The sequence below is a fragment of the Geotrypetes seraphini genome, chromosome 1 (genome assembly GCF_902459505.1).
Source record: "Geotrypetes seraphini chromosome 1, aGeoSer1.1, whole genome shotgun sequence".
Classification (NCBI taxonomy): domain Eukaryota; kingdom Metazoa; phylum Chordata; class Amphibia; order Gymnophiona; family Dermophiidae; genus Geotrypetes; species Geotrypetes seraphini.
In genome coordinates, this window is record NC_047084.1 from 208,802,474 (window position 1) to 208,819,101 (window position 16,628).

Genomic DNA, 16,628 nt, shown 5'->3' on the forward strand with positions numbered 1-16,628 from the left:
TTATATTACTTATGGTCTATACCAGTGGTTCCCAACCCTGTCCTGAAGGACCACCAGACCATTCGGGTTTTCAGGCTAGCCCTAATGAATATGCATGAGAGAGATTTGCATATAATGGAAGTGACAGGCATGCAAATCTGCTCCATGCATATTCATTAGGGCTAGCCTGAAAACCCGATTGGCCTGGTGGTCCTCCAGGACAGGGTTGGGAACCACTGGCCTATACAACTGGACTGTTTGATGTAGTTAATATTTGTATTAATTATTTGAATTAATGTTTGTATATTTTGTTTATTTTGTAAAACCAATAAAATATTTGAACTGAAAAAAACAAAAATGAAGTGGAGTTGCAATGTACATGGAAGGGGCCCAGGGCAGTAATTAAGGAGGAAACCCTCCCCCAATTTCCCTCCTCCCACAAAATACCCTCCCAACCAGCATCTCTCCTTTCTTCCTCCCCTTACGGATTCACCACATGCCCTCATATCCAGCTTCCCTCCCTTCATTTAAAAATCAGCTGCTCCAGGGGGTGCCAATGGGCTAGGATGTCCTTCCCTTCTTCCCCCCCCATTTCTTAATTCCCCCCTCACCTTTTAAAATGTAAAGGAGTTGCTGGCGTGGCAACAATTCTCTAGCACTGCTTGCAGCTTTCCTTGATGCTGTTCCTCTGCTGCAGTCTGCCCTCTGTGATGCAACTTCCTGTTTCCACTTGGGCAGACCGTGAAAGAGGAACACTGCCAAGGAAAGCTGCATGCAGCAACCCTTTTGCATTTTAAATGTGAGGGAGGTTTCAGAACTAGGTGGGAAGAAGGGAAGGACATCCTAGCCCATGGGGGCCCTCTGGAGTTGCATGGCCCAGGGAAGCTGCCCTGTTTGCCACCCTCTAACACTCACCCAGTGTATATGAATATTTTATAAAATATCCATGAGGTAGATATTCAGCAAGTGGCAGTCAGCATTTTTGTGGCGACTTCCAGCTTTATCCTTGGATATTCAGTGCTGGGCTATGTCAGTGCACCAACATGGAATATCTGGGAATATACAGCTGGTTAAAACTTTTTCAGCAATATTTAACACTTAACTGCATAAGGTGAATTGCATAAAGGACTATGCTTTATGTGGTACTATATATGCAGTTACCTCAAATATCGACAATTAATTGCATAAGTGCCAACTCTGCCCCCTTTCCACCCACAAAATAGCCGGTTTCAGCTTTGGCACTAACCAGACTGGTTAGCCACAGACTAGCGATTTAAATGGCCAGGAGATGTTTCTGGCCATTTAAATTTCTATGAATATTACATTACATTACATTACATTAGTGATTTCTATTCCGCCATTACCTTGCGGTTCAAAGCGGATTACATCCAAACTAAAACAAGATTTACATTTCAACTTTGAAGTAATAGAATATTGACCCCATAGAATCCACATATCCATTTATTCAATTCAGAGCAAGTGTTAAAAGTGTGTGAGAGTATTTCTGGACTATAGGAGGTCATTGTACAAGACTTATTTCATAAAAGCATATAGGTGACAGGGATAGAAACATAAAACATAGAAACATAATGACCAGTAAAGGCCAAATAGCCATCTAGTCTGACCAGCTACAGTAACCATTATCTCTTTCTCTCTCTGAGATCCCATGTGCCTATCACATGCATTCTTGAATTCAGACACAGTCTCTATGTCCACCACCTCTTCTGGGAGACTGTTCCACGCACCTACCATCCTTTCTGCAAAACAGTATTTCCTTTGATTATTCCGGAGCCTGTCATCTCTTAACTTCATCCTATACCCTCTCATTCCAGAGCTTCCTTTCAATTGAAAGAGACTCGTCTTATGCGCATTTAAGCCACATAGGTTTAAATGTCTCTCAAGATCAAAAACGTAGTGAAGGGAAAACCAGAAAATTGCAAAAAAAATGTCACTCACCAGCAGTGGGCTACCTCTCTAAGATTCAACATTGAAATTCAAAACAGGTGGAGAAAAAGCCTCAAAAACATTTTAGCATGCAGCAATCATTGATGATTCACAGCTGGCATTCTTTTTCTTATTATGGGCAAAAAACTCACACCCGCAGCACAATGTAAAAAGATCTAAAGGGGGAACCCCTACTACTATGCACAGTAATACTTTTTAATTCTTTTTTCTATATTTAAATTTTTAATTCATTTTTATAATATGTTTTTATAAAAAAACTTTTTAAACTTTTTGGGCCTGATTCTCCAAAGTGCGTCCCGATTTTAGGCAGCTATAGGCATCCTACAGCTGTCTAATCAGCCAATCGGGATGCACGTTTTTTAAAAAAATGCTCCCCAGGCAGGCCGCCTATATTGAAGGCGCCTCCGGGAGCCTAGGGAGACCCGCAAGACGCCTAAGCTCTCCTAAGGGCCTTAGGCGAACCTAGGCGGCCCTACGCGTCTCCCTAGTAGAGGAAGAAACGCTTAAAATGTAGGCCAGCAAAATGCTGGTCTACATTGTAAGTAGACGCGGCCGCTATACTTATTGCGGCAAGGGATCTCTCTGCCGCCATAAGTATAGCGGGCCACGGCACACTGTCCGAATGCAGGCAGGAGGGTGCCCAAACCCTCCTGCCAGAAGATGCCCCCCCCCGACACTACCGACCGGCCCCCCCGCCGACACTACCAACCGCCCCCCCCCCATTACCGATCTCCCTCCCACCCCGACACTACCGATCGCTGGCAGGAGGGTGCCCAAACCCTCCTGCCAGAAGATGCCCCCCCCCAACAATATCGATCGCTGGCAGGAGTGTGCCCAATCCCTCCTGCCCGAAGACGCACCCTCCCCCCGGCGCTAACAGCCCCCAAACCTCCACCCCACCAAACTAACCTTTTCTTAAGGCCAGATGGGTCTTGCCCGTCCAGCCAGCAGGCCCGCCTCGTCGAAATGAGGCGGGCCCGCCCCTTCCCACCAAAGCCTAAGGCCTGATTGGCCCAGGCTCTAGAAACCTGGGCCAATCAGGCCTTAGACTTAGTGGGGATGGGCGGACCCGCTATGCCTAAGGCCTGATTGGCCCAGGCTTCTAGAAGCTGGGCCAATCAGGCCTTAGGCTTCGGCGGGATGGGCCGGAAAGGGGCGGGCCTGCCTCATTTCGATGAGGCGGGCCTGCTGGCTGGACGGGCAAGACCCATCTGGCCTTAAGAAAAGGTTAGTTTGGTGGGGTGGAGGTTTGGGGGCTGTTAGCACCAGGGGGGAGGGTGCGTCTTCGGGCAGGAGGGATTTGGCACCCTCCTGCCAGCGATCGATATTGTCGGGGGGGGAAGGTGCGTCTTCGGGCAGGAGGGATTGGGCACCCTCCTGCCAGCGATCGATATTGTCGGGGGGGGGGCATCTTCTGGCAGGAGGGTTTGGGCACCCTCCTGCCAGCGATCGGTAGTGTCGGGGTGGGAGGGAGATCGGTAATGTCGGTGGGGCGTCCTATACAGAATCAGGGCCTTTATGTATAAATATATGAAAAAGTTCAAAATACAAATTGCTGAAAAAGGAAGCAAAATAATTAGCTCTGGCGCCAGAGAACATAACTGGAAAGGATCCACCGGTACTAAACTTCTTCATCTTTTTTCAACAGCAAAATTAAGCCTCTCACAGTACACAGCCAAGTCCATGACAAAGCCAAAACCTCCAACAAGCACTCGTTTCACCAACACATTTGGTTTCTTCAGGGATTCTCCAAAAAGCTTCCAACATCCACAAAATTCTCCTTAAGAGATTCTCCAAACAGCTTCCCACAGCCAAAGGTTTTCACACCAGCTTCAAATGTGCACAATGGCACAGAATAACCAGGAAGTAGAAATAGCAGAATTAAAAAGTATTACTGTGCACAGTAGTAGGGGTTCCCCCTTTAGATCTTTTTACATTGTGCTGCGGGTGCGAGTTTTTTGCCCATAATAAGAAAAAAAATGCCAGCTGTGAATCATCAATGATTGCTGCATGCTAAAACTTTTTGAGACTTTTTCTCCACCTGTTTTGAATTTCAATGTTGGATCTTAGAGAGGTAGCCCACTGCTGGTGAGTGACATTTTTTGCAATTTTTTTTATTTAAATGTCTCTATCATATCTCCCCTCTCCTGCCTTTCCTCTAAAGTATACATATTGAGATCTTTAAGTCTATCCCTATAAGCCTTATGATGAAGATTACGCACGATTTTAGTAGCCTTTCTCTGGACCGACTCCATCCTTTTTGAAGGTGCGGCCTCCAGAATTGTACACAATATTTTAAATGAGGTCTCACCAGTCTTTTATAGGGGCATCAATACCCCCTTTTTCTTACTGGCCATACCTCTTCCTATGCACCCTAGAATTCTAACTTTCACCGTCACCTTTTCAATCTGTTTGGCCACCTTAAGATCATCATATATAATCACACCTAAGTTCTGCTCTTCTATCGTGCCCAAAAGTTCACCCCCTAAACTGTTCCGTTCCTTCATATTTTTGTAGCCCAAATGCATGACCTTGCATTTCTTAGCATTAAATTTTAGCTGCCAAATTTATACCATTCTTCAAGCTTCGCTAGGTCTTTCTTCATGTCATTCACACCATCCTGGGTGTCTACTCTATTGCAGATTTTGGTATCATCCGCAAAGAAGTATATCTTACTTGACAGCCCTTCAGCTATATCGCTTATAAAAATGTTAAAAAGAACAGACCCAAGAACAAAACCTTGAGGTACACCACTGGTAACATCCCTTTCCTCAGAGCGATTTCCATTGACGACTACCCTCTGTCGTTCCTGACCCAGCCCGCCACTTTGGGGCCCATCCCAGGAACACTAGGTTTATTTATTATAGAAACATAGAAATAGACGGCAGATAAGGGCCCACGGCCCATCTAGTCTGCCCACCTTAATGTCCCTCCCCTACCTTTGCCCTGTGAATAGATCCCATGTGTCGATCCCATTTGGCCTTAAAATCAGGCACGCTGCTGGCCTCAATCACCTGTAGTGGAAGACTATTCCAGCAATCAACCACTCTTTCAGTGAAAAAGAATTTCCTGGTGTCACCTCGTAGTTTCCCGCCCCTGATTTTCAACGGATGCCCTCTTGTTGTCGTGGGACCCTTGAAAAAGAAGATATCTTCCTCCGCCTCGATGCGGCCCGTAAGATACTTGAACGTCTCGATCATGTCCCCCCTCTCTCTGCGCTCCTCGAGCGAGTATAGCTGTAATTTGTCAAGCCGTTTTTCGTATGGTAGATCCTTGAGTCCCGAGACCATCCGGGTGGCCATTCTTTGCACCGACTCCAGTCTCAGCACATCCTTGCGATAATGCAGCCTCCAGAATTGCACACAGTATTCCAGGTGGGGCCTCACCATGGATCTATACAATGGCATAATGACTTCCGCCTTACGACTGACGAAACCCCTTCGTATGCAGCCCATGATTTGTCTTGCCTTGGACGAAGCCTGCTCCACTTGATTGGCAGACTTCATGTCCTCACTGACGATTACCCCCAAGTCTCGTTCTGCTACCGTTTTTGCTAGGATCTCGCCATTAAGGGTATAAGACTTGCATGGATTCTGGCTGCCCAGGTGCATAACTTTGCATTTTTTGGCATTGAAGTTGAGTTGCCATGTCCTAGACCATCGCTCCAGTAGGAGTAGGTCGTGCATCATGTTGTCGGGCACTGAATCTTCGTCTGTTGTGCATTTGCCCACTACATTACTCAGTTTGGCGTCATCGGCGAATAATGTTATTTTACCTCGAAGCCCTTCTGCCAAGTCTCTTATAAAGATGTTGAATAGGATTGGGCCCAAGACTGAGCCCTGTGGTACTCCACTAATCACCTCCGTCATTTCGGAGGGGGTGCCGTTCACCACCACCCTTTGGAGCCTACCTCCAAGCCAGCTCCCAACCCATTTCGTCAATGTGTCACCTAATCCTATAGAACTCATCTTGCTCAGTAACCTGCGGTGTGGTATGCTATCGAATGCTTTGCTAAAGTCCAGGTACACGATGTCCAGGGACTCCCCAATATCCAGCTTCCCCGTTACCCAGTCAAAGAAGCTGATCAGGTTGGATTGGCAGGATCTCCCCTTAGTAAATCCATGTTGTCGGGGATCCCGTAGATTCTCCTCATCCAGGATCTTATCTAATTGGTGTTTGATTAGAGTTTCCATTAGTTTGCTCACTATCGATGTTAGACTCACTGGTCTGTAGTTTGCTGTCTCCATCTTTGAGCCTTTCTTGTGGAGTGGAATGACGTTAGCCATCCTCCAGTCCAACGGGACGCTGCCTGTACTAAGGGAGAGGTTGAAGAGCGCGGACAGTGGCTCCGCCAAGACATCACTCAGCTCCCTAAGCACCCTGGGGTGCAGGTTGTCCGGCCCCATTGCCTTGCTAACCTTGAGCCTTGACAGCTCACCGTAGACACTGCTGGGCGTAAACTCAAAGTTACTAAACGGGTCAACTGAGCCAACCCTTGTCTGTAGCTGAGGGCCGAGCCCTGGCGCTTCTCGGGTGAAGACTGAGCAGAAGTATTCATTTAATAGTTGGGCTTTTTCTGAATCCTTTTCCACATAATCTCCGTCTGGTTTCCTAAGACGTACAATCCCGCCTGAGTTTTTTCTTCTATCACTGATATACCTGAAGAAGGATTTATCTCCCTTCTGGATGTTCTTTGCTAGAGACTCCTCCATGAGGAATTTAGCCTCCCTGACTGCTGTTTTGACGGCTTTTGATTTGGCCAGGTAGTCTGCTCTAGAGTCCTGCTTCCCTGATTGTTTGTAAGAGATGAATGCTTTTTTCTTCTCCTTGATCAGGTCTGAGATCTCCGCAGTAAACCACTGTGGCTTATTGTTCCTTCGCCGTTTACTTACTGATTTTACATAGCGGTTTGTTGCTTCTTGTATGGTTGCTTTCAAAGTCGACCACTTTCAAAGTCGACCATTATCTGTCTGTGTGGTACACTGTCAAAGGCTTTGCTAAAATCTAAATACACCACATCTAGCTCAATCTCTCTATCCAATTCTCTGGTCACCCAGCCAAAGAAATTGATCAGATTTGTCTGACAAGACCTATCTCTAATGAATCCATGTTGCCTCTGGTCCTGTAATAATCCACCGGATTCCAGAAACTTCACCATTCTCTGTTTTAAAAGCATTTCCATTCATTTGCTTACCACAGAAGTCAGACTTAATGGCCTGTAATTCCCTACTTCGTCCTTACTTCCACTTTTATATAGAGGGATCACATCCGCCCTTCTCCAGTGCACTGGGAAAAGATTTGTTCTTTAGCTGATCTTTTATATTATTTCATTTCATGGATTTGTGCTAATAAAACATTTTTAATACGCACAAAGGGCCATATTCTGTAAATGGCGCCATAAATTATGTGGCGGTAGGTGCCCTACTATTGCCTAACTTGTTTTAATTGGCTTTAATTGGCACCGTAATTGACTGCGTCATTTAAAACTGATTAAAAACTTGTAAAAATAATAAAGTAGGTGCCAGGAGGCATCTACAGCATAGGCACTAGTAATGCATCTACAGCAGGACGCATAATGGTGTCTTACACCTAAGTGGGCGTGGTTAAGGGCAGAGTGGGACTTAGGCGCTGTTAGGTGCAATTCACTAAAGAACTTAGAAGCCTGTAATTTAAGATAGTAAAACACTGGTCAACATTGCAGACATCTAGGTTTTTTCTTGGGTGTTGCTAGCCATGATTCTGTTAACAGCACCTAAGTATGACTGGCACATTGCCGGTACCCTTTTTTGTAGACACTGCTGATTTAGGCACCATTTACAGAATCTGACCCAAATTGACTAAGAGGTTTGGTTTCTAAAGATTAACTCATGATAGGAATAAAATGGGTCCTTTGGCACATAGGAGGTCTTTTACTAAAGATGCCAAGTGTGTTAATAAATCAATTTTGCTTAAACTTTTTAACAAAATAGAATGCACATTAACAAATACACATCTCTAATTATTGCTTTTGTTGACATTATAAAACAGGGATAAAATAGCACATTTTTGGACTTCTCACAGATAATTTGTTTAAATATCGTTGTGGTATTAATGTACAGAAGATGATTTTTTTTTCTTCAAATGAAAGAACACTCCAGAAAGAGAGTGCAAATGATGAAATTAAAAGGCGATAGGCTCAGAAATAATCTAAGAAAATACTTCTTTACAGAAAGGGTGATAGATGTGTGGACTAGTCTCCTTCCCAATTCTTCAGTACTCTGCTTTATTTCAAAGTTTAAAAACTACTCATACACTCTCTACACTACAGCACACCGTTTTCACAGACAAGACCGACAAGGCACAGTGACGCAGACCACAGAGTCCGCAACACGTTGATATTAAAAGATGTTTCCCTGTTGATACGCATGCACGGGAGTAGGCCTAAGTATGCTGCTGTTGCCAGTTGAGCAAGTTTGCTCTCAAATTGAGCTACTCTTGAAGACCAGCTGTGGCAAATTTTCAGTAGTTGCGACTTTTTAGACAGTATTCATTATTGTTTAAGCCTCAGTCTGACATTAGAGATACATCTCTGTGCATTTAAGGCCTCGTTCTGTTGCTCTAATGGTGTCTCTCGGTGTTTCCAAGCCTCATTTTGGTGCGCCAATGGTCTCTCAATTTATTTCAAACCTCATTTTGGTGCTCCAATGGTCTCTCTTACAAGTCTCAGTTTGGTATGCTAATATTCTCTCTCTGCATTCCAAACCTCACGTGTCACCCCTTTATGTGTTTCAGAGTTTTGTGGTGATTGAGCTCTCTTTTTAACATGATGATGGCTGTCAATCAACATGTCAGAGGAGGTGTTTGGAAGCTAGAGAACAAGGTCTCAGGATAAATGTCTTCCGACTGGGTCCTGGGCGTTGCTGACTCCAGATATGTCAAGAAAAATAAAGAAGATTAATAATCTTGGTAATAGATTTGTTTAATGTTCGGGTTTAATTGGTTTTTAACTTTAAAAAGTAGGGGTTTAAAAGCGCAAGATTGGACTTTATATGAAATACAAAAATACAAAGCCTAGGAAGAGGGTGGGAGCTATAAGAGTGCTTTGCTTGTCACCTGCCTGCCTTTTTGCAAAAGTTCATAATGTTCTGTTTTCAGCGTGATAAAAAAAAGGCTTTGCTAGGGGATAGAAGTATGAGAGAGCTGCTATTAATTATTTCTATAGTGCTACCAGATGCACGCAGCACTGTACAGAGTCACAAAGAGTAAGAAAACAGTCCCTGCTCAAAAGAGCTTACAATCTAAACAGGCAAGACAGACAAGCAAGATGTCATGGATACAGTTAAGGGGAATGCTTAATCTGGTGGCTAGGTTGGGGGGCAGAGGAGTAGGGTTTAGGATTGGAGCTGAAAGTAAAAGCCCTTGTTTTTGCCCTTTTTTTAAAAGTAGCCAGTAAGAGGGTTTTCAGCTCTGTCGCATTATCATGAGAATGCACCTGATGCCTGCCTGGGGTTTTGCAGCCACATGTGCTGGGCCTTTTCTCAGGAAGGCTGCAAGCAGAATCGGTCCAACTTCAAGCATAATTAAGCAGTCAGCTGGGGTAGCAGCTTCAGGGAGGGAGGGGGCAGCAATGAGCAGATGTAGTCAAAGCAAAGCAATAGATCCTGTCAGCCACACAAACTCAATGTAACATAGCAAATAGCACTAGATAAAAACCTGAACCGTCCATCCAGTCTGCCCATTAGTCACTTGCATTACCGTATACATTCATGGTTACGGTTACCTTATGGCTTTAGAAAAAGGAGGATGGATTGAGTCATCTGGATTTTACTTCTATTGAAAGCAGTGGAAGTAAAATCCAGATGTCTCAATCTGTCCTATGGTAACTATTCATGGTCAACGTGTCCTTTTTTTCTTTAATATTTCTGGGCAATAGGCCATAGAAGCCTGCCCAGTACTGTCTTTAGGTTCCCACTACTGGAATTGCCATTGAAGCTCACTCCAGCCTATCCTAACCATCCTGTCACTGGAGCTTCCATCAAAGCCCTCCCCAGGCCATCCTAAACCAAACTAGCATATATGAGACACAGACTGTGTAAGACTGCCCAGTACTAACCTTAGTTTGTTTTATATCATTCGTTTTTTAACTAGTGATCCTCTGTGTTCATCCCATGCTTTTTTGAATTCTGTCACTTTTTTCATCTCCATCACCTCCCTTTGCGGGGCATTCCAGGTATCCACTTCCCTCTCTGTGAAAAAAATTCCTAATATTACTCCTAAGTCTGCCACCCCGCATCCTCAATTCACACCATCTAGTTTAGTGGTCTCAAACTCAAACCCTTTGCAGGGCCACATTTTGGATTTGTAGGTACTTTGAGGACCTCAGAAAAAATAGTTAATGTCTTATTAAAGAAATGACAATTTTGCATGAAGTAAAACTCTTTATAGTTTATAAATCTTTCCTTTTGGCTAAGTCTTAATAATAATATTGTCATTTATGGTTAAAAAGACATATGATTAAGAAACTTTTATTTTACTTTTGTAATTATGATAAACATACCGAGGGCCTCTAAATAGTACCTGGTGGGCCGCATTCCTTTCTCTGGAAAAGATTTATTTCTATATTAATACCTTTCAAGTATTTAAAAGTCTGTATCATATCTCCCCATCCCTCCTGTCCTCTAAAGTATACATATTCAGATCGTCTAGTCTCATACATCTTTTGGCGCAAGCCCTATACCATATTCATTACTTTTCTCTGGACTGTTTCAAGTCTTTTTACATACTTAGCCAGAATACGTCCTCCAAAACTGAACACAATAGTCCAAGTGGGGCCTCACCAACAAATCTGTACAAGGGCATTAACACCTCCTTTCTGCTGGTTACATCTCTTTCTCTCTATGCAGCCCAGTATCCTGGCTACAGCCACCACCATCTTGTTACACTGTTTAGTCACCTTCAGATCCTCAGACATTATCACTCCAAAGTCACTCTCACCGTCCCTGCATATCATCCTCTCATCTCCTAGCACATACTGCTGTCTCAGATTTCTACTCACCTTCAGTCTGGCCTAGTATGACAATTCTTATGTTCTTAAGTGCATCACTCTGCACTTCTTTGCATTGAATTTCAGTTGCCAAACAGATCATTCTTCTAACTTTTGCAAATCCTTTTTCATGTTTTCCACTTCCTCCAGGGTGTGCACTCTGTTACAAATCTTGGTATCATTCACCAAAAGGCAAACCTTCTTAACCCTTCAGCAATGTCACTTACAAATATATTGAACAGAATTGGCCCCAACACCAGTCCTTATGGCACTCCACTAATCACCTTTCCTTCCTCCAAGCAATTTCCATTAACCGCCACCCCTGGTTTCTGTCCGTCAACCAGTTTCTAATCCAGTTCACTGCTTTGGGTCCTAAATTCTGCCTGGTGTGGGGTGGAGGGGCTTTTTAAAATCTTTTTAATGGGGCAGATATTGTGTGTGTAACATGCACAGGATCAGTGCCCATTAAAAATAAGGGCTGAACTATGGTTAGACAAGTAAGCGACTGGTCTTGACCAGTCGCTTTTTTGGATTGCTTTTGTTTTTGTGCACAGCCAAGTGATGTTAGTGGATCAATCGCTTGGCTGGTTTGCATGGGGTTTAGCTAATTTGCATAGCCGGATTGGAAAAATGGGCAATTGAGGGGAAAACACGCGATGAGCTGTTTTGTGCTTTGGGTCGGCAAATGTGATTGTCGCTAAAGCAGTCAAAACTGGTTTAGCGACGATTGCTGACTTTAGTGCATCTGGTCCTTTGACAGAATAATTTTTAATCTTTTGAAATATTACATAACCTTGGGATACTGTCTTTGGTCTAAAAAACATTCACAGCCTGCCAAAGCATTTCAGCATAGCAGACTTTTACATGAAAAATGTTGAAATGCCTGTCTACTTCAAAGATTTTAATTTACTTATCAGAATTTTAAATGCTTTTTTTCCCCCCAACCATTACAGGTGATGGCAGATTCGGTGCAAATGACCCTTCATGAGCTGGTTCTTCAAGCTACTAACTTGTATGCAGATAGGAGAGCCGTGTGTTTTGATGATAGCAGTAATAAGCCCCCTATTTCCTACACCTACAAAGAAGTGGTTGGTTTTGCTAAAGAACTGATGCATTTCCTGCAGAAGCATTGTGATTCTCCAGGAAGGTGTGAAATAGGCCTCTATTGCCACCCTGGCATAAATTTGGCATCTTGGATCCTAGGGTAATGCTCAAAATATTTTTTTTTCTTGTTTTTGAGATATCTGCATTCTCTGTGAACACAATGTGATACGTCATGCTGAATTAATGTTAGACTGAGTTAAAATTGTATGTTTGTAGGAAATACTAAAGGGCAGTTCTATAACATGATGTCTCCAGTTAGGCATGCCTTTGCTGCATGCTGAGCACCAGTTCTTCAATGGCATCTCTATATCAAGATGCCATAGAATACTAGAATACACAAATTGGGGCATCTAATTGTGCCATGCAAAGCCTGTAACTTCAACATATGCGCATGTAGCAATATGGAAAGAAATGTTTTACATTCATTGTGCACTTATTTGTTAATTCTGCTTATCAGTTAGCTTATCAGTTAGTAAGTAAAGGTTTTGATATAGCACTTGTGTATAAGGTTGAAATTTTGACATGGTTGTTATGGAAACTCTCTGTACCTGAATATGAGGAGTTGTCAAGAGAACAGGTTAGTGGATGGAGACTTGCTGGCTCGTGAGCAATTGTCAGACACCCGGTTAAGGGGGGCCTGGGGGTTTCCAGAAGTTAATCACAAGAGAGCCAGGACAAATCAGGGATCTCTGGATGGGGAGGGCTTTTAGGAGTGGCCTAACCCAAAAAGAGATTTAGGACCCTGTCTCTGGCATGAATTTTGTCTTTTGGGTGATCTACCATTAGAACAAGTCCATCTACCACAGGATTTATACACTTCAGCATACCAAATGAAACAATAGTTAAGGAGATTTTGTATATAGTTGAACTGGTACAGCAACTTGATTGATGTTCACATGGGTTCCCTTTCTCCAACAGAAAGAGTAAAGTTGAATTTTGACTTTGAGATTTTGGTGTGGATCTATGGGCATAGTCAGCAGGGTGCGGGGGGAGGGTGCAGTTCAACCCCCCTAACCGACTGAAAATGAATGCAGTGCTAAATGCTTGTGGCCAGCCCTGCTAGGGCCTTTCCTCTGCCACATTACTTCCAGTGCAGCAAAGGAAAGAACCTGGTGCAGCCTGTTTACAGAATTTCCTCTGCTGGCCAGCTGCTACTGCTTTGGGAGGTAAGAAATACCAGCTTGGGGGATGGAGAGGTTTGTGTTAGGAGCAGGACGGCAGGAAGATGCCATGGGGGGATGGCCAGAGAATGAGAGAGGGCAGACATGGAGGAGGGAAAGGGGAGGGGACAAATGATGAACTGCAGTTGTGGGGAGAGGAGGGAACATGAATGGTGGACCCACAGGGTGAAGGGGAGGGGCAAAGATGGATGCTGGCTCATAAGTGGAGGAGGAAGAAAGTGATCCAGATCAGAAAGGATGGGAAGGGAGGAAGAGATACAAGTGAGAAGAGAGGTGGTGGTGTGGGGTGAGGGAACATGGATGCTTCTGTGCTCTGGAAACATATAAAATTAGTGTTATTTTGAGCGAATGTACAAGTGTATTGTGATGATGGTTCAAGAAAAGATGCGCAATATGTAGAAACATTTTTTGATCACTGAAGAAATGTGTAATGAACACACAAGAAAGTTTGTCACCTGCATTAAAATAGCTGATTGTGTAAAAAAAAAAAAAAAAAAACACCCACAACATGACATGGAAACATAATGGCAGATAAAGGCGTAATGGTCCATCCAGCCTACCCTTCCCTACCATCCATTATCTTCTCTTCTTCCTAAGAGATCTCACATGTTTTTAACTAGCTATTTACTAGGTTGTGATCTTTCAGATTTTTACAATGTTTTATTGAAGTCTTATTAGGCATTTGCTAGTTTTAGTAAGTTAGACAACTTTGGAGGAGTGAGTAGATAATGTTGTACTGATTATTTGTGTATACATGATTATGTATGTTTATTTTGTAAATCGCTTAGGTCTTAGTTGGTGTAGAAATTTTTAAAAATAAATAAATAAAAATGCCCTTCCCATGCTATCTTGAATTCAGATACAGTCTTTGTCTCCACATTCCATGCATCTACCACCCTTTCTGTAAAGAAGTATTTTCTTACATTATTCCTGAGCCTGTCACCTCTTAACTTCATCCTATGCCCCCTCCTTCCGTAATTTTCCTTCATTTGAAAGAGACTCACCTCCTGTTCATTAATACCACAGAGATATTTAAATGTCTCTATCATATCCCCTCTCTCCCATCTTTCATCTAGAGCAGGGCTGCCCAAGTCCAGTCCTCGAGATCTACTGGCAGGCCAGGTTTTCGGGATATCCACAATGATCATGCATGAAAGAGATTTGCATCCCAAGAAGGCCGTGCAGGCAAATCTCTCTCATGCATATTCATTGTGGATATCCTGAAAACCTGGCCTGCCAATAGATCTCGAGGACTGGACTTGGGCAGCCATGCTCTAGAGCAGGGGTCTCAAAGTCCCTCCTTGAGGGCCGGAATCCAATCGGGTTTTCAGGATTTCCCCAATGAATATGTGTATGCACTGCTTTCAATGCATATTCATTGGGGAAATCCTAAAAACCCGACTGGATTGCGGCCCTCAAGGAGGGACTTTGAGATCCCTGCTCTAGAGTATACATATTTAAGTTATTCTATGTCTGTCCCCATACGATTTATGAGAAAGGCCACTAACCAACATTATAGCTGCCCTCTGAACTGACTCCATTCTATTTATATCTTTTTGAAGGTACGGTCTCCAAAATTGTACACAGCATTCCAAATGTGTCTCACCAAAGAGTTATTCAGTGACATTATCACCTCCCTTTTCCTACTGACCGTTCCTTTATGCACCCAAGAATCTTCCTGGCTTTGACTGTCACCTTTTCTATCTATTTTGCCACCTTGAGATCATCAGACAAAATCATCCCAAGTCCCGTTCATCTTCCTTTCACAAAAGTTCTTCGCCTCATATCCAATTTGTCCTGGATTTTTGCAGCCCAAGTGCATGACCCTACGTTTTTTAGCATTAAATCTTAGTTGCCAGTTGATTGACCATTCCTCAAGCTTCACCAGATCTCTCCTCATGTTATCCACACCCTCCAGGGTGTTTACCCTATTACAGAACTTGATATCATCCGCAAAAAGGCAAACTTTGCCAGACAATCCTTCGCAATATCACTCGCAAAGATGTTAAATAGTGCAGTCCCAAGGACAGATCGCTGTGGCAAACTCCATTTACTACTACTCTTTGTCTTCTTCCACTTAATCAGCTTTTAATCCAGTTCATCTCTCTAGGGTCCATACCGCATGTATTCAGTTTATTTATCAATCTCCTATGTGCCACCATGTCAAAAGCTTTGCTCAAGTCCAAGTACTCTACATCTAGCACCCTTCCCATATCCAATTGTTTGGTCATGCAGTCAAAGAAATCAATCATATTCATCTGACCAGACCTGCCTCTCGTAAACCTGCCTCTTGTAAAACCATTAATTTACTCACTACCGAGGTCAGACTAACCGGCCTGTAATTCCCAACCTCCTCCTTAATTCCACTCTTGTGCAGAAGGACCACATCTGCCCTTCTCCAGTCCTCTGGGACCACACCAGTCTCTAAAGGAAGCATTAAAAAAATGAGACAATGGAGCCGCCAGAACCTCTCTGAGTTCCTTGAGTATTCTAAGATGTATCCCATTGAGCCCCATCGCCTTGTCTATTTTTAATTTAGCTAGCTCCTCACAAACAGTCTTCTGAGAATCTTTTTGGATCTACTAAACCAGTGTTTCTCAACTTCTTCAAGCCAAGTACCCCCTAAGCCTAACAAATACCAACAGAGTACCCCCGCTCTGCCCCAGACCCATCCAAGCTCCGACCCTGACTCCACCCCATAATAATAGTACTAATTGTAATGCAATTTCTTCCATCCATTTTTCATATACACACAATATAATCTTATTAATACATAATGGTAACCACAAAATCAAAAAACACAAAGCACACTGTACGTAGAGAAAATGTTAATTATCATTTATATTTGGGTTTTTTCAAAGAGGTCAAGGCAGATGACTTTAAAATATGCAATGTCACCTCAGTAACAACTATAGAAAAATAGACAAAAGAAAAATAGACAAATATAGTGCAAAATATAGACAGCATATATAAATTCTCAAAACTGATGCATTTTGATCACTAAATTGAAAATAAAATCATTTTACCTAACTTTGTTGTCTGGTGATTTCATAAGTCTGGTTGCATTTCCTTCTGAATGTGCATCCAATATTTCTTTCTTTCTGCCTCCTGCACGCTTCCTCTCCTCCGGACCTCATTCCTGTTCCCAAACAACATCTCTCATTGTCCCTCCATGAGTCCAACTTTTCTTCCTCTCTCCTCACCCCCATTGGCAACATATCTCCATCTCTCTCTCACTGTCCGTCTCTAATTCCCTCCCTTGCTGCAAAGGGACTTGGGAAAGAGAGAGAGAGAGATGCAGGGTACATATCTCCCACTCCCTCTGCTGCCACATCCATCATTTCTCCTTCCTTTCCACCAGTCCAACATCTCTTTTC

At 43.3% G+C, this 16,628-nt stretch overlaps 1 protein-coding gene across 6 annotated transcripts in view; it reads left to right on the forward strand.

The window, feature by feature from the left end:
* The window catches only part of AASDH (aminoadipate-semialdehyde dehydrogenase), a 159,670-nt gene that overhangs the window by 43,020 nt on the left and 100,022 nt on the right, over positions 1-16,628 (forward strand). For 5 of the 6 annotated variants that reach the window (XM_033944705.1, XM_033944696.1, XM_033944739.1 and 2 more), the window contains 2 exons: positions 8,716-8,889; positions 11,920-12,170. The exons of the other annotated variant lie outside the window; for it this stretch is intronic. In XM_033944705.1, coding sequence (XP_033800596.1) covers positions 11,923-12,170 — 248 coding nt within the window. In that variant the 5' untranslated portion in view covers positions 8,716-8,889; positions 11,920-11,922. The remainder of the gene's footprint in view (positions 1-8,715; positions 8,890-11,919; positions 12,171-16,628) is intronic. 6 annotated transcript variants of the gene reach the window in all.